Here is a 24,030-nt window from a genome sequence, read left to right as displayed (position 1 = left end):
AAGAGTTTGAAGTGGGTACCTGTATTATTGTTCTGGTGATCTGAAATGGTTTCACTTCCAAAGCTTTAAACTCACAGGATTGCATGAATTGTGTGTCGCACAGTCCAGCAATCAAATAATGACCATGAATCTAATAAAACATTAATGTTAGATTTAGAGACAATTGGTTTATGTTATTTTTAAAGAAAAGGATGGTGAGGGATGAAGCAAGGAGAAAGATTACCTGTAACCTTTAATTTTTTTAATGCCATATTTTTATAACCTTTTATGGCATTCCACTAGACTGCCTCAGTGGGAGAGGTGGGCAGCTCTGCTGGAAGACCAGCTCCACTAGGCACCTCCTACCCCTGAACCGTTTCTTTGACAGTTGGTTATTATAAAGACTAGAGTTTAAGAATTGATGCCTGAGTTTGCTTTTTTCCTCTTCCCTCCCTGCCCCCTTTCCCTTGCGTGTCATGTTTTTTAGATTGTAGGCCTGTGGGCAAGGACTGTCTTGTATTAACTGACTGCATGGAAGCTACTCTGGGAGCCTTTTTTGCTAAAGAGTGGGGTACAAATACAATAAATAAAAAATAACAAGGAGGAGGAGGTTTGGACAGGTTTTCTGGGGAGGAGAACAATGTTTGTTGTGAAAAGTTGCTGAACGCAACTTGAGAGGGGAAATTAGGAGTGGATTGTTATGTGCAAATGTGTGTGGTTATTCCCTTGCCATGGAGGTGGGATGAGTGCTAAATTTTGAAAGAGAAAAGTCCTGGGGCTTTAATATTTATGAGAGAGATGCCATTGTTTTGTAAAACCTGCTTTCTAATTCTAAGTGTCTTAGAAACTCTTATGCGGAGTTGCTCAGTAATGAGGGAAAGCACTCTGCAATATGCTCACGAATTACTATATTAGTTCCACTTAAGAACTCTCTATTGTGGGTTCAGTGGCTGATCTTAGTCACTGCTCCTCCTCAGCGTTTCTCATCTGTAAAATGGGGTTATATTCTAAACATTATACATATTCACTAATAGGCAAAAGACCTTGCAGTTTAAGAACGCACCTATAGCCAACAGACATTTCTATCAAATTTTAAAAAGCAGGGAATTTGGGCAACTATAGTGAATGCACCAGGGGAGCAGGAGACCTGAACTCCTCTCTGAAATATTGTACTGCCCTACAACACCCTTTTGTGTTTAAAACTGGAGGTTATGTTCTATTTCTATTTTGGGTGCATTAGCAGTTGAATCTGAAATTGCCGTTTGATGTAAAATCAGACTGATTACCATATGTTGCTACTTAACCAATGACTCTAGCTGTTGGACAAAAGAAACTTGGTCTGCCCAAGATGCATGTTTTGCTATGCTTAAACCACTCTACTTAAGGAAAGGTGAGCATGGTCAATTAAAAACATAGAGCACACCTAGAATTTTGCTAGAATATATTTCACCTTCCACTGTTTTATCTTGTGCAAACTGAGACACTCCTCATGTCCATTGGAAACTATTATGCAGAATAGTCAGTGCCATTATTCCACAATTGTTTTTGAGGTTTTTTAGTGTTGCAAAGTGTTGCTGTTCTTCACATATTCACAGAAACAAAAGCAAAAGAAAATGATTTACTATAGGAAACCACTAAAATTGCAAAGTAAATCAAACATATTTAAAGTGACTATCTGAACTATATAAACTTTCTTAATGTTGTTGCTTCCTCCCTACTAAAACAAGGTCAGCACAGCACATGTCTTGTTTCTGTCATTTGGGCTGATCGTAGGGGTTTCCACCACTCACCATATGCTCAGAGGTATTTGGAAGAATATCAGATTCCTCCACGCTACACAGGAAGTGGATTGGACTGTGAAAGACCAACCCAAATTGTGTTTGCATTTTGACAAATTTGTGGGGCAGGTCCCCTGGTGCATTCACTATAGCTGTCCAATTTCCTTGCTTTTTAAAGTTTGATAGAAATATCTGTTGGCTAAAGGTATTTTCTCAAACTGCAAGATTTTTTTTGCCTATTTGTGATTTTCTCTGCTTTTTAATCCAGAAGGTAAGAAATTGGATCCAGTGCAAATTTGCTGAGAATGGATTGATCATTTGCATGCTTATTAAGCTCAGTGAGATTTACTCCCCTGAAATCATGCTTAGGATAAGTGAAACTGACCACAGGGGAATGAGGAGGGGAGGAGGAAGGGTAAGGGAGGACGTGCAGAGAGGAGGAGGGGGATGGGAGCAGGCAGGAGGGGGAGGGGAGGGGGAGAAGGGCAGGTCTGATCATTTGCATGTCTATTGAGCTCAGTGGGATTTACTCCAGTGCAATCATGCTTAGGATAGGTAAAATTGACCATGGGGAGGAGTAGTAGAAGAGGGAGAGAGGGAGAGTGGGAGGGCTGGAGTGGGCAGGGGTGGAAGAATGGGGATGGGAGGAAGAAGGGAAGGGGGAGAGGAGAGGGGAAGGATGGGAAAGGCAGGTCTGATCATTTGCAAGCTCATTGAGTTCAATGATATTTACTCCTGTGCAATCGTGCTTAGGATACGTAAAACTGACCATGGGGGAGGAGGGAATTGGGATAGGGGAGGGGGAGGGAGGGGCAAAGGAAGGGGGAGGGAAGGGGCAAGAGCTAGGGGATAGGAGAGAGGAGGAGGGGAGGGCAGGTTTGATCATTTGCATCCTTATTGAGTTCAGTGGGATTTACTCCAGTGCAATCATGCTTAGGATAGGTGAAAGTGACCATGGGGGAAGGGGCAGGGAGGGGAGGAGGAGGGCAGGAAGGGGAGGGGGAGGAAGGAATGGGGAGGGGAAGAGATTGGGTGGGTGGGCACTGGGCAGAGGGGAAGACCCTTTCCTTTCAGAAGGAAAACATCATGTATCATTGTTTTTCAGGGTTTCCCTCACCTTTTTATTCTACAGCAGGCAGATGTAGTCTCCACCCAAATTTAAACCCAAGCTGTGCCTGGCCACATCCACACCAGACCTTTATTTCACTTTAGACAGTCATGGCTTCTCCCAAAGAATCCTGGGAAGCGTAGTTAGTGCTGAGAGTTGCCAGGAGATGCCCTGTTCCCCTCACAGAGCTTCAGTCAGATACAGAAGACCTTTTGGAGGCCGGGCCTAGCAACCAAGAGGTTTTCTGTATATTTAAAAGTTGTGCAGGGGGAAGGGAGAATTTCACTTTGTGTTTTTCCCATTACAGGGTTGCAAGAACATCTGCACTTGGCTGACCTTCCCTTCTCCTAAAGATACAGAATCAGTCTCAGGCTCTGAGCCTGGCAACCCTACTATCCCTATTCTTTCCATGTTATTCCTACCTCTGGTACCAAAGTTTCTGTTAAAGAAGTAATGCCCAGGAACACATCTCTTTGTTAACTGAGGTATTACTGTACTTTAAAAAGTATAGACCTTCATTTTAGTGTTGAACATCTTGCTGGCAAGGAGCATAGCTAACACATGTGTCAGTGTACAGAGTGTGGCTGGTGGGTGCAGATCTACTAATCCTTACACATTCATAAATTCATGAATGTGTGAGAGATAGTAGGCTTGCACCCACCAGCCACACCCTCTATTCACAAATGCCTGTGAACCTTCTTAGTAAAACTTAATACATAATCAAATGGAAGTTCGCTTTATTAAGCATTAAATGGAAATTCTCTTAAGCACTTGTACCCTGGGCCTGAGGTTCATCAACCCAGTTCTAAGATACGGAGGTGCACAAGCAATTTTTAGAAGAGGCTCCAGCTCTTTCCTGATCCATCCCATTTTTAGCAATTTGGTTGTGTGAACTGGGCAATCCAATCATTGTCAGTAATAGCACTGAAAGTTAATGGGATAGACCCACATTGTTCAAGAGTGTGTGGGTTGGTCGAATGAGGTCTTTACCTTGAGAACTTAAAATACACCTTGGGGCTGGTGTGTTGATGTTCTTTTCCTTTTCTTATTTATTTATTTGCTATATTTATATAAAGCCACCCAATAACATTGTTTTCTGGGTGACTCCCAACATAAAATGATAAAATACAATTAAACACACAATAAAAGGTCCCAGATCTGGATCAAGAATGAGTTCTGTAAATTATACAATATGCCTGGCTCTTAACTGGAAAGATTCAATCCTCCCCCCCGCCCTATATATCAAGGCTGATGATGGCTGACAACTGTCTTGTAGAGATGGTGCTTCAGGCAAATCCACATGATGTTCTCCCACCCCCACTCCCATTCCCACTCCCTACAATGTTGGTAAAAATGTAACCCAAAATAATCATAAATGGACTGCCCCTTTAATGGTACCCCAACATCTACACCAGTAGTTTCCAACTTGGGGGTTTTGACCCTCAGGGGGGGCACAAAGTAATCCAGAGGGGGACACGAACAGTAAAGAAATGAATTATTTATTATTTTTAAAAAGTCTTCACTCCCTGGACACTATCTGCTCCCCACTGCCACTGCAGACGATACCTCCCCCTTGCTCCAGATGAGAGGGAGGACATTTGCTACAGCACCAGAGCGTCTTTCAGGCATGCCAAGGGCAGGCATCTGCCCATAAAACATGTGGCAGATGCCAAATGAGGCTGAGGGTGAAACTACCAGGAAGAAGGATTACTATCACTGACTCCCATCTCCTCACACTGCCGCTGCTGACACCCTTACTCAGAACGAGTACTGCAGCTGAAATGTATTTATTTATTTAATTATTATTGCAAGTATATCTCATCTTTCCTCCAAGTTGCTCAAGTTGGTGCACATAGTTCCCCCCCCTTTCCATTTTATCCTTACACCAACCCTGTGAGATAGGTCAGGCTGAGAGTCTGTGTCTGGCCCAAGGTCACCCAGTGGGCTTCATGGCTGGGTGGGGATTTGAACCTCGATCTTAATCCAACACTGTAACTCACTGATGTTGGGAGACAAGATTGTACATCTTCAGACCCTGGGGGTGGGGAGGGAATACCAATTTGATGAACCTTTGCATTAAGAAAAGAAAGCAACACCTCCCTGCCTGCAGGGAGCTTTTTAAGGAAAGGGATATTTGGAGATATGATTTTGCCATGTACCATTTTTTCACCTTTAACAGAGGCTAAATTTACAATTAGCATGGGGGGCTCACAATTTTTTTTTAGCTGATAAAGGGGGTCCCATACTCCTAAAGGTTGGGAACCACTGATCTAGATCCTGAGCTTTTAATCCTGGTTTGAATCCTGGTTTAAATTATTGGTATTACACATATATTAAAACTGAGTGTCCTGAATGATCTGTTTAGGATGGGATGGTGAATGTCTGAACATTTGTTGCTTATGTATACACCTGAAATGCATGAAGTATAGGTGAAAATAGCCGATAATTTTCTTATCTACCATATTGACCAAGGCCTTGCTTTGTTCTGTTCTGACAAACCATATCCTAAGCTGTGGAATGAGAAAAGAAGTAGTTACCGAAGTTCTCAGGCAGATTCCTGAACAGCAAGCATTTAGAGTCACACAGTAAAATTGTAGGCATGTTGTAGGCGAGCAGGATGCTAAACTATGAGTACCCCCTCTCCAGCCAGGGTAACTTATTCAGACTCTGAGGTAGATTAAATTTAAATGTGAGGGACAAGAACTGAGCTGCTCTTATTGCTGGGACATAGTTGCAAAGCCCTGGGGCTTAAATACAGAAGATTCCAGCAGAAGGAAGAGCATAAAAATTAAATGAAAGGCTTAATGGTATGTATTGCAAAGGGACTCCAAGATATTTAATAAAGCACTGATTCTTGTATTGAAGATCTGAGCAAAAGGTCCCTGGATTTTATCTTGGCAGTCCCTTCTAAGTTCAGAGGAGCAAAAGTCATCCACAGCAATCGAAGTTTCATCACCTGATCCTTAAATATCTGAATTCTCCCAAGTAACTGCACAGCAAAAGGAAATAATGGTAGAAACTTGATTCAGTTTGCATTTAAACATGAACCTATCTAATTCGCACTTTCTAAAAAAACACACAAACTGAAACACAGCCATCCTTTGAAATGTTCACTTCTCTGGATTTTGCAACACAATACAGTTCTTCAGAAAAGTAATGTGTAAAGAGTGTATATGCTGCAGTAAAGTGTGCCTAAACATGTATATATTCATGAAAACAACGTACAAGAATAAATCATATTAGGAAAAACTGCTCTGCAAAAATGCATACATTAGGCAAAACTGCATACAAAAATGTTTATATTAGGAGAAATTCACTATAAAATGCTGATTCATTTTCACCAGGACTTTTTTAAAAAAATGCAAATTGATGTGGAAGTGTGGAGAATTGAGAATTGGGGAAATGAGAAACAGAAATCAAAATTGACAGATTGGCTCATCCCTAACAGTGTTGTGTGAATGAGATTTGGTTTCATGAGTTCTCCCCCACCCCTTTTTTCTGTTGGTGTGATTGCATTTTACTAAAATAAGTTGTGGTTATTTGTGAAGCCTAAACACAGACAAACTGCTTAGTCTTATTTATTGTTTAGGGAAACAAGTCAACTTCAAACCACAGTTTTTCATCCTAGCTTGTTTCTCTTAGCCATAGGTAAGATTAACCACAGTTTAGGGCTTGAAAGTAACAATACACTGTGGTTAACTGAAAACAGAAGTGAACGTTTCTGATCTCTTCCTCATGGCCACACTGAAGAATAAAAGGGATGGGGAGGACATGAGCACGAAGTTTGATTAGGTTTATGTTCACAACAGTAACTTGTGGGAGCACTCCTGTATCTTCCAAAGGAGCCCTTGGCTAGAATCTTCTACATACAGTAGGGCCCCGCTTTACAGCACTTCGCTAATGTGGCGGCTTTCAATTAGGGAAAGTCCCCGCATTAAGGCGCTTGTTCCATTTTTACGGCGGTTTTTTTCCGTCACGCACCATTTTGATGTCATTGTCGCGTGACGCGTCCCATTATCATCAATGGGTTTCGCTTTACGGCGATTTCCGCTTTACAGCGGGGGTCCGGAACGGAACCTGCCGTATGAGTGGGGCCCTCCTGTACTGCCTTCCAGCCATATGTCTGGAAAAAACTTTTCAATTAATCGGAGGCATTTGATGACTGTAAAATTGCCTTTTCTTCAAACAGCACATTAGGAAAAGCTTTCTTGTTGTTTATTCACATTGTCTAGCTTTTTAAAGTTCTCTCTACAGTTAGCATGCACAGAATGAAAGAAGCCTCTCCTGTCTTCCTGTTCTCATCCAGCTAGACTTTATTTATGCGTTAGTGGACCTTTTTTAGCCATTAGGACCATCTTGCTCCAGAAGTTAATTAACACAAGTGCCATAATTTAATACAGTTAATACTACTTGATGCCCTTTAATGTACCTTCCATTAGTGATATTATTGTAGTATTACCCTGTAAATTAAAATGAGATCAAGATGAAGAGAGGCTCTCTTTAATTAAGGTACTGGCACACTGAACCCGCCTGTTATTCACCCGAGAAAATCGCCCTGATTTAGTGAAGCAGGCTGTCCATAAGTCAGAATTAGTTTATATGGATTATTAGGTTTTTCAAATAATGGCAGCATACTGGGCTTGCCTAAATTGCTAACAGCCACATTTCCTCTTTTTTTTATTTATTATCTTAATAAACACACAATGAAAGGTAGCAAATGGAATTTGAATAAACAACTCATAACAGAAAACTGAAGTGTTTATCATAAGAATGCAGGGTTTCATCCCCAGCACAATATACATTAGACTCATTTCACAATAAAATGCAGCTAAACGAGAAAACAAATTGTATATTAAATGGGTAGGTTTCCCAGCTTTAATGCACTGGAAAAGATTGCATATAACTGCCATTATATTTAATGTGGTAGCTTTCATAGCAAAATCATCTCCTTCCACTCCCCTCCCTACATCTTCAAGGGCCAGTGGAAACAAATAGCATAATTTCAAATTATCTATTTTGTTCCTGGATTGTTTGATTATTATTGGGCCTTCCTATGACTTTTGCAGGCTAATGTCTTTTACAAATATGGAGTGCAGTTGAATTTCAACTCCAGTTAATGCAATTGAAGTTTCCCCATACACACAGTATTGAGTTCTTTCCATTTGCATTTTTAGGTGTTTACTTTCGGATATCTGTTTAGTGCCATAGCCACTTTTCCTTTTTGTCAGGTTATTATCAGTTAGGGCTTCCTTTTAATTGAAATGAACCTTCAGCCACCTCTACATATCCAACACAGGTCCAGTGCAAACAATACGGTTAACCTTGGTTAGTGATAACCATAATGTGTTCCTGTTTAAGATCCCAAATGTACAAGAAAACCATAATTTATCTTGCAAAGCTAAATCCTGCCCCTAGATATGTACAGAGAGATCCACTTGTTGTTGCCTTGTAAGGAGAGAGGCAGGAAAACTGTCTTAACAATGGTTTGTTGAGTGAAGATGCAGATATCCACTTCAAACTGGCTTGCGTATTTAGGTGGCCTTAACCATGGTTAAGAAAAACAAACAATGTGAAGTAAACGAAGGGGGTTAGGTCTGCCTGAGGCCAGAGTGGCCAAGCTCTTAGGATTATGTCACCTATCTGAAAACAGAAACAGAGCTAACAGCTGTGATGGTTCTGGTTAACACTTCTTTTTTCAGATGGTCTGATGTAGCTGCTTGTCTCAAGTCAGGTAGCAATGCCAGGGTTATCTGTGTGTAAACCTTCTCTTCTCCTTTTGGCAGGGCCTAACAGCAGAATGTCAATGGAAAACTCACAGAGCAACGGGGAAACCTTTTGGGAAGCTTTGCAATTAAGTCGAGAAGCTCTGCAGGAAAGTTTGCCGCTGTCTTGCTTCTCTGTCCATTCCTGTCAGCCACGGGGAACATGGTGCTAGTACAGGAAGGGTTATTGTCGGTGTAGACAATACTGAGCTAGATGGACTAATGGTTGGAAGTATTCAACGCTAATCCTACTCAGTAGACCCATTGAAGTTACAGGACTCACATATATTCATTAATTTCAGTGGGTCTACTCTGAGTAGGAAGACCCTCCGTGGCGCAGAGTGGTAAGCGGTGGCAATGCAGCCGAAGTTCTGCTCATGGCCGGAGTTCGATTCCAAAGGAAGGAGGAAGTCGAATCTCCGGTAAAAGGAGTCGAGGTCCACTCAGCCTTCCATCCATCCGTGGTCGGTAAAATGAGTACCTGGCATATGCTGGGGGGTAAAGAAAGGCCGGGGAAGGAACTGGCAATCCCACCCCATATAAACGGTCTGCCTAGGAAACGTCGCAAGACGTCACCCTAAGAGTCGGAAACGACTCGCACTACAAGTGCGGGGACACCTTTACCTTTTTTACTCTGAGTAGGAGTTAGCTGAATACAACCCAGTATAAGACAGCTTCTTAGCCCTTCCAAGATATGATCACTTTGAAAGCCAGATGTAGCCAAAATCTTCCAAACTGGCTGAGGTGCTTCCAAGCAAAGTATGGCCAAACTACATGATACATTAAAAGCATGGTTTGACCCCATGCAGCTATGGGGCGGGGAGAATCAGTATCAGGATCATACCACATGAAGACTCCTAGTGAAAACCTCTCCCTCTGAAGCTAGTATTTGCTGTGAGAGGGAACTGGTTCTTGGTACCAGTAATAGCTTCCCTCCCACAGCAAGTGCCACCTTGGGAGTGATGATGGTTTCTGATAGGACCATGGCGTGCAAGAAAGGGTCAGCACTTATTCCTCAAGAATCAAAGTCCTGATCCTGATCACTGTCAATGGCTGTTATTAAACACACACTCACACACACCAATCAGATCACACATTTGACTTAATATGTATTTTGATCCACTGTCAACACTGTGTGATCAGAGTTCCAAATTACGAGAAGAGCACATGTGGCAGGCTCCCCTCCCAGATGCCCCCCCCACCAATGCATGGGCAAATGGGAGCAGGGATGACTCTGTTTCTCCACTCCATTCAATTATAATTGTGCGGAGGAGAATGTCTGAAAAAGGCTTCTGTGAGAACAGATTCTAACGTTTTGTGTTCTCTACTTTTCATTCTGAATTTTTGATCTGTAGATTTTGACCCTTGAACTCATGGGAGAAAATAACACAGGTTGAAGTGAGTTAGAGGTTTTGTTATCTGAGGATAACGGATTGTAGATGCAAGCCCGAAAAGGACTAGAGAAAATGTACCCAGGTCTTCTAAACCAAGTATAAAGCGAAGTATAAACCACGCCATCTTTCATGAGGAATGAAAGAGGCATCACAGCTTCCTGTTTTTTTGGAGCAGTGGGAGTAACCAGTAGCAAAAGCCACCCTTTCCCTGGTTATGGGGGAATAGATTAAGCTGTTATCAGTGAAAGGGAGGTAAGGATCCACATGAGTTGTAAGAGGGCGACAGGGAAAAAACCTCCACAAGAGGTGTTTTATCTGCACCAGTTCAGTGCAAAAATTCACAATAATCTTCTAGGATAGGATTACATAGTTGATAACCCCTTTGTAGTGTCTGTCCAATTACTGCAGGTTTTAGCCAACAAGCAAAGCCATCAGATAAATTCTCTATACCATCACACTTAAATTTTAGAGCCAATTTGCTATGGGATTATTGAGAGCATTTGTAAAAAGCTCTTTCAGAAGGCTGCTGATTTTTTCAAATTCACTTGCAGTAAGCTTCCTCTCCATCACTCAACTCTTGTTTGCTTCCTAATCACTATTAAGAAACAGTCCTTCCAACTGGAATATGAAAGTCTCTTTGAGCAATGGAGTGGACAGTGATGATTTCTCATGTTTGTGTGTGTGTAGGAGGGTGTAATTTACAATTTCAACATACCCAGGACAAGTTCAGACTTTGCTGTAAAACTCTTTGTTCTCTCCATGCACCCTAAAACAGTTCTTCAGTTTGAATTATGTACTTTAAAATATCCACCTACTGCAGCCCTTTGCCAGGAAGAGAGAGAGAGTGAAATCTACAGGATGTATAAAGTGATATTGCTCCAACAGGTATAAAAAAGAGATCTCTAAATAACATTACCATTCATCAGCCATTCAATAGCTGTGCATTTAAATAACAATTATGAACCCAGTGGCATTTTACCAGTGTTGTGACATTTCAAATTAATAACTGCTAATGCGTGTTAGAGAAAGGGCATGAGGAATGCTAACTAGGGCACATGCTATTCCCTCCTTACCCCCAATTTGAATTATTTCTTCTCATTAAGAACACAATTTCACCATGAAGCTTTGTTGATAGGTTCAGACCCGACTTGCTTCCTGCCTTATGTTTTCTTTATATGCAAAGTGATAAAAAGATAAACAGACATTTGTACTGAACTGAATTTATTTCACTAAACCCAGAATACAGCGTTAACATCTAAACATTAAACAAGGGAAAGGAATGCCTTCCAATTTTTTAATTTAAATTTTTTTAAAAGAAAAGTACAACTCAATCTCAGAGATGAGCTTGGACCACAAGAGTACACAAAGTGGATTCTGTCATTTAAGCAAAACTCTGCTGTCTGCCAAGGAAAAACTGTCTCCAAACCACTGATACAGCCAAGGGCATGCAGTGTTGGGTCAGTTTCTAAGGTTCTGCTGGCCACAAATTATACCACAGCAGGAGACAATGAGGCAGTGGTGGGGAACCTTGGGCCCGCCATTGGCCTGTGAGGCTGTTTTGGCCAAGGCATGGCCACCTGCCCTACACCTGATGTCAAATATGATGCCAAGTGTGGGGCAGATAAAGACATGGCTGGGTTGAAAGAGGGTTTGCAGGCACTTCTGATCAGCTGACCCTTTGCCCAAATCATCTTCGGCAGAGAGGCGCAAGAGTTCTTACACAGTACCTCTGCATTGGGTTGGTGGCAGAAGGCAACAGGTGACAGGATTCAGCAAGGGAGACTGATGCATATTCACTGAATGGATGTCTGCCCCCAACAACTGGGCCTCCACATCTGGCTCCCAAGGCTAGATTTGGAGTGCTTTACAGAATACCCTATTGAGGAGCATTATAGAAAGGGTCTGAGTGCAGAATCAACATATATCCTCCCCGTGAGCACAGTTTGAATGAGGTCAAGCTTTCCTTCTCATACATCTAATGTGAATGTTCAATTCCTTCTGCTTGCTGGGGCCACAGTACATGTTGACAATGTTGGAGGCAGCATGCTTCTGAATAACAGTTGCTGGAAATGGCAGGAAGAGAGTGCTGTTGCACTCTGGCCTGCTTATGGACTGCCCACAGGCATGTAGTTGGCCACTGTGAGAACAGAATGCTGGACTAGATGGGTCACAGGCCTGATCCAGCAGTAGGGTGGCCAGGTTCTTGGCCTGAGACTGATCCTGTATCTTTAGGAGAAGAGAAGGTCAGCCAACTGCAGGTGTTCTTGCAACTCTGTAATGGGAAAACCACAAGGTGGAATTCTCCCTTCATCCTGCACAACTTTTAAAGATACAGAAGTCCTCTTGGTTTCCAGGCCCAGCCTCCAAGAGGTCTTCTGTATCTTTAAAAGTTGTGCAGGGGGAAGGGAGAATTCCACCTTGTGGTTTTCCCATTACAGAGTTGCAAGAACATCAGCACTTGGCTGACCTTCTCTTCTCCTAAAGATACAGGATCAGTCTCAGGCCATGGACCCGGGAACCCTATCCAGCAGGCTCTTTTCATGTTCTTATAATCTGCACATAGCTAGTTACACAGTACACCTTGCTGTATCTCTGAGTCAAGTAAGCAATGTACAAATTAAAAGGTAGATATATTTCTCCCTATATACCTGGTTATGCTAAGGTAGCCTTTAAACCAGCGTTGTCAAACCTGTGGCCCACCTGATGGACTTTGGCACCAATCAGCCCAAGCCAGCATGGTCAATGGGCAGGGATGATGGGAACTGGACTCCAACATCTGGAGGGCCAGAGGTTCCTCATCCCTACTTTAAACACTACCCCAAACACTCATTTTGAAGAAGCACTTGTTTGGAAGTTCATCCCACATCATTGGTTTAGTTTCAAGGCCTACAAGCATGTGGGCAAGGCTAATTGGGCAGACCTTTCCTGTGGGAACAGCATCACGGGAATGAACCGGCGGGGGAAAATTCTTTCCACAGCACTCCTGTACCATTTAAAGGACACCTCATGTTAAAAACTCACTCAGATTTTTTAAAAGTTTGATAATTCTGTATGGGGGGGGAAGGGAGAGAGAGATTAGAATAGTCAAACTGCCTCCAGAAATTTACTATAGCAAGGATTAGAATAAATGGATGTCAGCTCCATCCTTATGGTGATAAATGAAGAATTAGCCTGAGATGAGGCATTAGCCTGCCATTACACGAGTCTAGTCACTTTTCCAGGCAATTCTGAGCAACTGCAAGATAGATCTCATGCAGCACAGTATGACTACCTCTATGGACAAAAAACCACCCACATTTGGATTTTTTTGCCCCTGGCACAGTAAAATTCCAGATACTGGAGCATTTTAACCTGACATTTTAAACTTGGATAAAACTGCAGTTCTATTGTAGCAAAAAGACAGGACCCAGATTAACAGATTATCAGTATGGCCAATATACTTTCCAGATGATAAGGAGAGGGAAAAATGATAGCATTGCTGAGTGCTTGCTAGAGAGTCAAGCAGCTAGAGCATCCACTATAAGTAAATTGAATTTCCCGGGAACTGGTTTCTCATTTTGGAGTTGTTAGTAAAACGTGATCCACCACCTTGACCCACACACTCAGAAACACAGCAGTTGCTTTTATGACACTTTGTAGGTAGCGGTTGTGCTAGTGTCACAGGTGTCTACTACCCAATGGTGTCTGTGACATCGCCAGGATGACTAGTAGCAGTCCCTCTTCTGGTTGCTTTGTCATATTTGATGTAACCTTTTAAATCTAGTCATCCTTCATGAGCCTGGCCCATTCAAATGCCTCATTAAAATGTTCAGGATCTCTTCAAGCACAACTAAAACCAGCATTTGCACCAGAAATAGCCCAACACTGAGCTGGAGAATCTGAAAGACACTCCCATTCATGCATTAATACATAGCCTATTACTTGAGAATGGATAGGTACTAAAGGCACTGGATGAAACAAAGGCACCAAGAAAACAATGAGCCTGTTGTGTTATGTTCACCTCATAAACTGGAACACACTATTCTGTTAAAACGGAAAATCCAGTGGTAAGGCAAGCAACTGGTGCTTACCAACCTTGCCAAGCTAAATTTCTACAAGTCTCCAGAATTATAATCTAAACTCTCATTGGTGCACTGGTTGGTCTAACCCTTGGATGAGGAACCTATGGCCCTCCAGATGTTGTTGGATTCCAACTCCCATCATCCCTGATTGTTGGCAATGCTGACTGGCGTTGATGGGAGTTGGAGTCCAATACCATATGGAGGACCATAGGTTCCCTATCTGCAGTCTAAACTCATTAGGTTTACAAATTAACACATTGAAACCTTATAGGCTTGCAAAGGACTTTCTCAAAATGGTCAACAATTCAAATTCCAGTGGAAATCTCTATCATCTTTAGAAAGGGAAGATGGAAGATTACTGTCACAGTGTTTAAACAGCAAATGAATATGTATTTGTTTATATTGTCTTACCTTCCAATTACTTTTATGTCTGAGATTGCATAAAAGTAGCGTGTCAAGTGTTGCGGATCCACATATATTTCCCCCGTTGCTGGCCTGAGCAGTCTTATCCTTAAGTCTGTGATAGTAAAGAAATCTCTTAGGTTCTTGGTTGTGTCGAGCTGCCCATAGAGAGAAGCCATATTATGAAGCCGAGGCCCAGCAAAAAATGCAAATCTATCCTTAATCTCAAAGTGGAGGATTTTACTATTTGCCATGTACCCCATAGAATATTCTTCTGTGCAAATGATTTCTAGAACTGTTTGTTGATTTAAATCCCTCACTGTTTTTGGTTCCATGTTGAAAGCATTTAAACAATCTGTAGCATAATACTGATATGGCTGCCACGTCCGACCATAGTCGAGGGACTTCTCCAGGATCATTAGGTCTGGGCGACCAGATTCAAAGGTGATAACTATGCTGTCCGTTAGCTCGATGGTTTTGTTCCAATACAGAGTAATGTTCACCTGGAGAGGCTTTGGGTAACCCTTCCAAGTGGTAGACTGCCAAAAGGTGTAGGGATGCCTTCCTTCGGCATCAAACATCAGTTCAGGTGGATGCGCGAGTTCGTCAATGGTTGCATCACACTCATTGCACATGTAGGGATTCCCCTGGAAAGAAGGGGGAAAAAATAGCTGTAAGAAGTATGGTCACTAGGATCAAAGGACTATGATAGTGTATTCAATTTCATAGGTCATAGCTATTGCTTTCATGTTTAACTCAATTTCAAATAACTGACAAAAGGTTGCATGCCAGAGGAATTGGAGGTTTAGTTCTTTGGAGACACTCTTCACTATAAAACTAAATGGAAGAAACTAGGCAGGTACTGTTAACAAATATTTAATCCCTCCAAGGCAAACTATATAAGAGCTCTATGACCAGATCTCCTGACATTTCTCTGTAACTGCATGAACCCCCCAATTTTTATCAGAAGCAGCTGTACAAGGAGAGGAGGAGGAGGCCTTAAGTGTTTCCTTGATCCTCACTGTTTTTAGGGCTCCTGCAGTTGCTCTTAAGCAAAAACTGAGATGTTGGGAGATTTGATCACAGATATGGTGTAGTTTGGCTGTCAGCATACCCTGACCTACATGGGAGTTTGAGACTGTACATTCTGTTGGGATTATGGTTGTCCTTAAACAATCAACTGACAGCTGCTCAGTATTACATATGCAGATGCTGGATATGTTAATTGGCTAACTGAACTAAGCAGTGAATATTCATCTAAGACCGGAGTGGCAAACACAGGCCATCTATTCTGGTATGAGGGACTTTAAATGTAAAGGCACCACAGGAACATCAGAAGCTGCCTTAATACTGATTCCGTAGAATGACTGGCAGCAGTTCTCAAGGGTTTCAGACTGGGGCCTTTCTCAGCGTTACCTGGAGATGACAGGGATTCACACCGTGACCTTTGGCAAAAAAATGCAAATGCTGTACCACTGAGCCACGGTATTGGGTTTTGAAGCTCTTCCCGAATTCCTGTAGGCCCCACTGAGGTTCACCTCAGCCTATGCTCAACAAAGTTATTATTTGCTACAGAAACTATACAACAGTGCATTTCCCCCCATATTTTTATATTCTGTAGCACATCCAATTTTGTAAGCCACCCTGTGTTCCCAACTCTGAGGAAGAGTGGGGTATAAAAACTATGTACTAAATAAACACATGCACTAACACAATAAAACTCATCTTACTGCTTACATAAGAGGGACTTCTGGACTCTAAAACCAGCAATAACAGTTTGACATTATCAGGGATGGTGGGATTTCCCCCCCCCAGGTTTTGAATTTCAAGTACAATTGTTTATATTCTAAATTTTTCATGCAGAGTGTCCCTATGGACATAGCCACATGGACTGAGAAATGTTTGACCTGAAATAATCAGGATGACAGGTGCTGCTTCCTGGGCATAATTTTACATTAGCATGGTTACCCCCTCTTTTCTTTTTTTTCATTTGCTGTGTTTTCTGCAAATTGCTCCTAGACATCTAGCGCCTGTCAACATGGTTGTGCCAGGTATGTCTTCTATGTGACTGCTTGTCTTACTGAACTCTTCTTGCTTCCCTAAATATTTGTAAGATGTTTTACTCAGTGAGTGCTTCTCTATTCACTTTAGGTAACATGTGCTGACAAGTCTAATACAATAATCAGCATCTGTGCACATGTCATAATTCTCATGCAAAAAAAGCAAAGGATGCAGTATCAAGCACGGAACCTAGCTTTCTGAACATCTTAGCTTTCATTCCTTTATGACAAGTTTCTAACCCTTATGGCTGCAGAAGGATATGCCTGAAATTATGTGGCCAGTGCCTGCTGAAATCTCAAATGTCTCAGAGATGGCTTAATAGAGTTCACTGGATGGAGGTAAGTCTGCAGTGCCCGACATATCTCTTTGACCTGCCCATGATTAGCAAAATCAGATGTTGCTAAATAGTAACCCTTTTCTGTACGTAAGACAAATTAGGCAGCAGAATTTGCTTAGTTTGGGCATAGAATTTGGATTGCTCAGATGTAGAGTTTCAATATTCTTAACGCAGTGCACACAAAGCCCTGAGAGTACAAAAGTTTACCCAAATCAAGAGCACAATTCAACTGAACTCAAGCACTGCTGATTTCAATTGATGAATTAGGTGCACGCTTTGTTTCAGTGGAATTACAGGAGTGACCCAACCACATGATTTTGGTTCCATGTTCCAATAATGTTTGGTTTCATGTTCCAATAACGTTGCATTTTTGCAACATTCCTATTTGCAGCTTGTCCTTTTACTACTGCCTTTCTCTTATTCAGGAGTGGAACTCTGAAATAAAACGAAATGCTTGATTTGTTTATCCGAACAAGAATTCTCCTGCTTTGTCTTTTGCTTAAATAAAGCCTTCCCACACAGTTGTGTACTTAGCAAATGTTAATATTTGTCTCAGTGGGGTTTAAGAGGAAGAAAATAGTTTATTTACCCTGAATAAGTTGCCGGTAATCAACTCACAAAACCCCAAGAACAATGAATGAGTGCCTAACAGCTCAATAGCCCTTGATTCTTTTTGGAGAGATGCTCAGCAGGCAAGCTGGGAATGTTTCCCCCCCCTTTTTCTTAAATCGCAGTCACATTGTTCAAAAGCAGTTCATAAAAATGGTCCCTTCTAGGGCAAAATGCATCCAAATCAGCCACACAAACAGTGTGCATTCCTTTCTTGTAGCATTTCGGTTTCCCTTTGTCCCCTGGCCTCAAATATATCATGCTTAACTGTGTGCCAGTTTAGTAATGCCTTCCTTTAAAGACATTTACACTGTTCTCCACAAATCATTCTGTTGCACTGCGCACTACAAGCTCAGGGGCTTGATCCGGACACCTGCTACCCCATTACCTACAGGCTAGCAAAGTGCTTCATGTAAGACTTATTTTTCTCTTTCTCTCTCTCCCCCCGCCCCCAGTAGATACAAGCGCCAATTTATCAGGACAAGATAATCCACCAGCACTTGATTAAGGAGGTGGGCGATGACAGCAACTCTGTGACTAGACGGCTGCCGAGGTGGTGGCTGGAGATATGAACTACATGTTTATATATAATCTTGCCAATAAGTGGCTTCAGCCTTTCCTCTGTGGCAAGGTGAAAGTGAATTATTCTCCTCTTGACCTTTTGATGCATTAACTCAAGTGCTGCCACCTTTGCCTTTTGCTCCAAAAGGCTATCTTGTTTAGAGGCTGGGATGGCTCGAAAATGCTATTCCAGAAGCATTATAGTGGACTAAATCATGTCTCCTAAATCATCCGTATATCATTTTGGCTTCTGGCAGCTCAAATCCAATGGATTGCCAACTGTCATATGGGCTGTTGCAGCTAAATACTGACTCTGTTAGTGGCAGGCAGAACACAGAGACTGCTCTACTTAACAGGAAACCCCACAGTTTTACTGCTATATATGGGTGAGATGAATTAGTGCCATCTTATGGGCAAGTTCTTACTGGTCAGTAAGACCCACTGGCTGTTGCAAAATTGAGCATAAGAACAATAACACACATGTTCACCTGCCCTGGACAACCCAGTGTCATTGCCCTTACCCAGAACATAAAAGGTAAGGGCAGAAAGCAGTTGAAGAAGGAAGATTGTGAAAAGCTATCCTTGATGCAGCAGTCAGAAGGGGATCACTTGTGCCATTGTGTCACATCTGTAGCTATAGCTCTACAGATCCAAAACAGCCTTGCAAGTAAGTGCATAAAAGTTACTAGCCCAGAAACATTTTCACATTACTTCTGTCCTCAATGTAAGTTATTTGAGGTACACTGAGAACTTGAAGAAAAGAAAAAGGACCAACTCTCTTCCAATTTACAAAATCTTACTTGCCTGGGGAATAAGGTGGTCACCTATGCGTAACCAAAAAGGAGACCACAGCTTTGTATCAAATTTGCCTGCGCTAATTATATGTATAGGTGCAAGTTTTAAAATACTTATTGGAATTTAAACAGAAATGCAGTGCATATAAGCGTAGTAGGGAAGACTGTGACCAGGAGACCTGTGTGCCTGCTTTGACTGCCATCCAGGTGCTGGGTGGGTGCTGATGGGCAACTTCAAGGACGCTGCTGCTCTCCCTTCTTAGGTTCTTAAAATGGACAGCCCTTCAAATAAAGGATTCCTTCAAACAGAGGTCTGTCCTCCAATAGGAGGACACATGGCAACCTACTGGGGAATGGAAAGGGAATAGAAGGTCCCAAGTTCTGCAGGTAGAAGGTTCCAGGTTCAGTCTCCTGCACATGGTACTAAAAGTATCTTGGATAGGAGTCTGATCCTTTACTGGGATAACAAGTATTTCCCCTAGGATTTCCCACATGCCAAGTACGAGCTTGACCTGGACAAAGGATTTTATTATCCTATATTCCAATTAGAGCAGAGTTATTAATGCAGATGTTTAAAGGAGTTTGCATCCAACAAATAAAATGTGATCACTGCAAGGTGATTCTTGAGAAGAAGTTAATGAATTGGCTTTCTGAGTTGTGAAATGTTGAACTGAGACATGGCAAGATTTTATTTATTCATTTTATTTATATTTCCATTTATAAACCGCTTACTATCTGAAAGATCTCAAAGCGGTTTACAATACACAAGGTACAATAAAAAATATCAAATTAATTTATAAAGCTAAATACATTAACAATATCTATATACATAAACACAAGATTGTGCCCTTGGAAACAATATTTTCCCAGTAACTGGGAGATGGGCCTTAATTTTTTCCTGGAATACTTTTCCTGGAAATGGTCTAATAGGCTTTCTTAATACTAATAATAATAATAATAATCTGGGCATGCATTTAATTAATTCTTTTTGCTGTTTTTCACTTGTTCTATGTCATTTTACTGCTGCTTTTTTGCTACATTGCTATTTTCTTATCATGGCTTGTTGTATTTGTATTCATGTTCTTATTGTATGTTTGGGTGTATTTCTGTGTAGAAACGTGGGATAAAAATAAAATGAACCACCCAATGCCTTTGGAAGATGCCAAATTTCTCCAAACTACTTTGCATATTTAGGAGGATCAAATATTAGTTACTGAGGGTTAACTACTGTTCCATCAACTGTAAGGCAATAAACTTCTATTCTAATTACTGTGAGTTCTTTTTTACATCTAGATAGGAGAATAATTCTCAACATAATTAATCTTTCCCTTTTCTACCTTGTGTAATTACCATTATATTTCTTTCCATCTCCTAACCTCAGGGCTTCAGAGCTTTCCAATCATCCCCACCGTGAGATCCAAGTCTCCAATAATGGCTTCTCCCCTGGTCACTAGGTAAGTCGCAAGATATATATGTATATCAATTTCAAGGAAATCAACTTATTCTTCCTTTCGCTAGAGGAATTTTCTCCTACTTAGGACTATCTAGTTAATAACGTATTTGGGTGTCTAATAAACTCAGTAAATAGAATAAATAAATAAGAAATAATTAAACTTTTTTGTTGATCTATATCTGTACTAGTGTTGTCATAGCACAATAGTTTGGTACCCAGCATTCACATAATTGAGAGGGAGAAAGAGTCTTGCTGTGGGGTGCAGTATCTACCGGGACCATAAAACTAAAGTTTGGCCTTTTAGGCTGTAAACCTATACACACTTACCTGGACATAAGTCCCACTGAATTGAATGGAGATTAGTTCTGAGTAGACATGTATAGGATTGTACTGTCAATTTTCCATTGATTCTTTGGGAGACTTAAGCAATGCGCTTGACACCACAATCTGATCCATATATACTCAGAAGTAAATCCCACTGAGTTGAATTAAACTCTCAGGCAAGTGTTTGAGAAGTGGAAGTAAGTTCAACTGAACTCAATGGGCTTACTTTGGAGTGAACCTATACAGGAGTGCACCATAACTCTCTCCCATTGAAGCATGGGATTTAGAATTGTGTGATGTTGTGTCAATTGTGAAAAGGAGACAGTCTACTGGGATATTCTGTGGGATAAGAGGCTAGCATTGCTGATGTTTGCCACATAATTTTAAAGGGCTAAATGAGTGATTTCTGCACTGGATTAATAGAGCAGGATAACTCAATCTCTAAACAAGTTCATTATTATTATTTAAAGTAATTTTCTTAAATTGTAAGGGTTTGTTCTTTTCTATACAATCATTGTACAACACCTAGCTTGGTTTCAAGACAGTGATATTATTTATCATGGGAATTTACTCATCACAACTGATGTTACAGGTATTGTCCATAACTGACCATGACACTGACACAATCACAGTCGGAGGCGATGTGCTTCTGAATACCAGTTGCTGGAGACCACAGGAGAGGAGAGTGCTCTTGTGCTCAGCTCCTGTTTATGGATTTCCCATAGGAATCTAGTTGGCCACTGTGAGAACAGGTTGCTGGACGAGATGGGCCATTGGACTGATCCAGCAGGCTGTTCTTATGTTTGTGTAATGCACACAGTACTAGCAATTGCTATAAATAAAAATAAGTCATGTTTGCTCAGCAACAAAATATTGATATTTTGAGATCTGTATCTTATTAGATCGGTCTTCAGAAAAGATAATGAGATTGCCCAACCCAAATGACTATCAACTGTGTATTTTTGTTCAAAATTAATAATCTCAAATGCCTTTAAAAATATTCCCCATCTATGCATAAATAGAGCCTAAGCAGGTATACAATAAGCTCTGTCGGCTCTGTAGGCAGGCTGAACAATGAGATGAATCAGGGTGATTCAGGTATCTCTAACCCTCCCAAGTTGAAGCATGATGTTAATACCCCATGAGCTGGATTGGAGCCTCCTTGTATCACTTTGTCCCTGTGCCATATTTGAAATGTATTTCTATGTTTCTCTAGGTTTCACCTTGCAAGAAATGAGGCTCTCCAAAATGTTTCTTGTGTAGCACTGAAGAGCTTTGGATTGTTTATTGTTAAAGCACAGCAGCAGAGGATGTGTTTAAAAAGTTAAAAGCTTAATTTAAGCTTTTTTAAAAAATGTACGTTGCTCTACTTTAACAAAGCACAACCCTCAGAGCCTTTTGGACTGCCGCAGGCAGCATTCCAGACAGCCTCATACTGTAAGGCCTATTGGACACCTGTAAAGGCCTATTGAGAGGCCTGGAAGTCCTACTGGAGAAAGCAATCACCAGAAAGAAAGGTCAATGTGAAGTTGCAAAGTTTTTTAAAAAGTACAAGCACACTTGGCTACCTCTCAATAATTTTACAGTAAGAGATAAATCCCTACTCCCACTCATAAGGGGTAATGGAGAAAAATGAATCTTTTTTACTTCTACAAAAAAAACTCTAGACCTATTATCTGCAATTTGGCAAGATTACTTCACTCTGCAGGATTTCCTGTGCCTTTAAATTTCATCCACTTTGGCCAAAGAGGGAAACAGATATAGCTGTTTTTAGATTCCCCTATGAGGAAACACAGAGCTTTGTTTTATACAGAGCAGCTCATAAGCCAAAGCACAGGCTTAAATGGAAAGAGCACAAAGTGACTCAGAAGCAGATAGAAGTTTTTTTAAAAAACAACAACAACATGACTTCCCAGGAGGATCGCTCCGCCTGTGACTGCCCCTGAGACGAGCTCCCGTCTCAGAGGAAGCTTTTTCAGTTTTAAAACCAGTCAGCAGAGTTTTTTGACTGGAAAAAATTTTCTCCCAGGCAAGGGAGAAACGTAGAGATCATCCACAGAAGCTTCGTTGTGTTTGTTGGGGACTGGAATTCATTAGGATCGCCTATGAAAGAAGGTAGCCAGCAGCGTCGGACGGAGCCAGGGATTACAAGCAAGCTCAAACTGACTAAGCGAGACGTTTTTTTTTTTCAAAGAAAAACGGATTTTAACAGGCAAGCATTCTTCTGTCTACTCTTATTATTTTGTTATCGTTACAGCAAAAGAGATTTGTTAAAGAATCAGCAACAAAGAAACCCTGGGTGAGTTATAACTTTCTCTTTTATACACGGAATTAAGGAGGAAGAAAATCGAAATAGCCTATCTTTGTTTTTATTGCAAAAAGCTGGCATGGAATTGAGCATTATAAAGATACAAACGGATGAGGGGCATCTAATTTGAAGAGGAAAAATCTGATTTATATGACATTTGAGTATTATATGTCTGGGACTATTTTTTCTGGTCTACTTTTTTTTTTATGAATCTGCTTATTCTTTATGCCACTAATTATTTGGATGCTGTGAACTAAATTGGTTTTGCACTTTTGGACACGCAAGAGATAAGGCAGTTTGTGCTGTCTAGAGGGTGATGTCAACAGGCTTGGAAGATTAACTCCTTTGTGACTGGAAAAAGAAATAAACTGTTCTTTGCTTGGGAATAGTGGCTATATTGGAAATTGAAGGGGTTTTGTTCTTTTGGTTTTAAGAATGACAATCAAGAAGGTGGCTGAGACCCTGGATGTACAGGAAGGGCTTCTCTCTCTAGATATGTTTCAAAAAATAATGAATGTGATTAAGCTAACGAAACAAGAACTGAGACAGAGCAGACAAGAGATGAAAATTGAATTTGGCAAAATGAGACAGGAGCTGAAAGAAATTCAGGATTCCATGAGAAAGGAGGTAGATGAGACCAAAGATATAACTGGACAAACAAAAGAAGATGAAAGAAAAATTAAAGGGAAGGTTCAAGCCCTGGAAATTGGAATAGATTTATCAAATATGGACTTGGAAAAAGATCTGGATTGTATGGCTGTGATGGATCCTAGAGACAAATATTACTGTTTGGAATTCAGCGCTGTCCCTGAAGGAATTGGTGAAGAGATTAGAGATAAAGATATCAACGGTTCAAAAAAATTCCTGGATTGGAAGGATTTGATGGAACTTGAAATAGAGAAAGTTTACAGAATTAATTCCAGATATGTGACAATGGAAAAACTCTCAAGAGATGTGCTAGTGCATTCTGTAAAAAAGAGGAACAGAGATACAACTTTACAACAACATTTCAGTAATACATTCAGAATTGATGGCAAGGAAATATTTGTGATGAAGGAAATTCCTATCAGACTCTTATTATATGACTATGACAGCAAGA

The 24,030-nt window shown here is 41.0% G+C and overlaps 1 protein-coding gene across 9 annotated transcripts in view; it reads right to left on the bottom strand.

Annotated features, from left to right (window-relative positions):
- NTNG1 (netrin G1) overlaps window positions 1-24,030 on the bottom strand; it is a 327,946-nt gene that overhangs the window by 177,956 nt on the left and 125,960 nt on the right. For all 9 annotated transcript variants that reach the window (XM_061633866.1, XM_061633869.1, XM_061633871.1 and 6 more), the window contains one exon: window positions 14,494-15,131. In XM_061633866.1, coding sequence (XP_061489850.1) covers window positions 14,494-15,131 — 638 coding nt within the window. The remainder of the gene's footprint in view (window positions 1-14,493; window positions 15,132-24,030) is intronic.

Source organism: Rhineura floridana, chromosome 6 (genome assembly GCF_030035675.1).
Source record: "Rhineura floridana isolate rRhiFlo1 chromosome 6, rRhiFlo1.hap2, whole genome shotgun sequence".
Lineage (NCBI taxonomy): Eukaryota > Metazoa > Chordata > Lepidosauria > Squamata > Rhineuridae > Rhineura > Rhineura floridana.
This window is presented reverse-complemented; position numbering and strand designations above follow the sequence as displayed.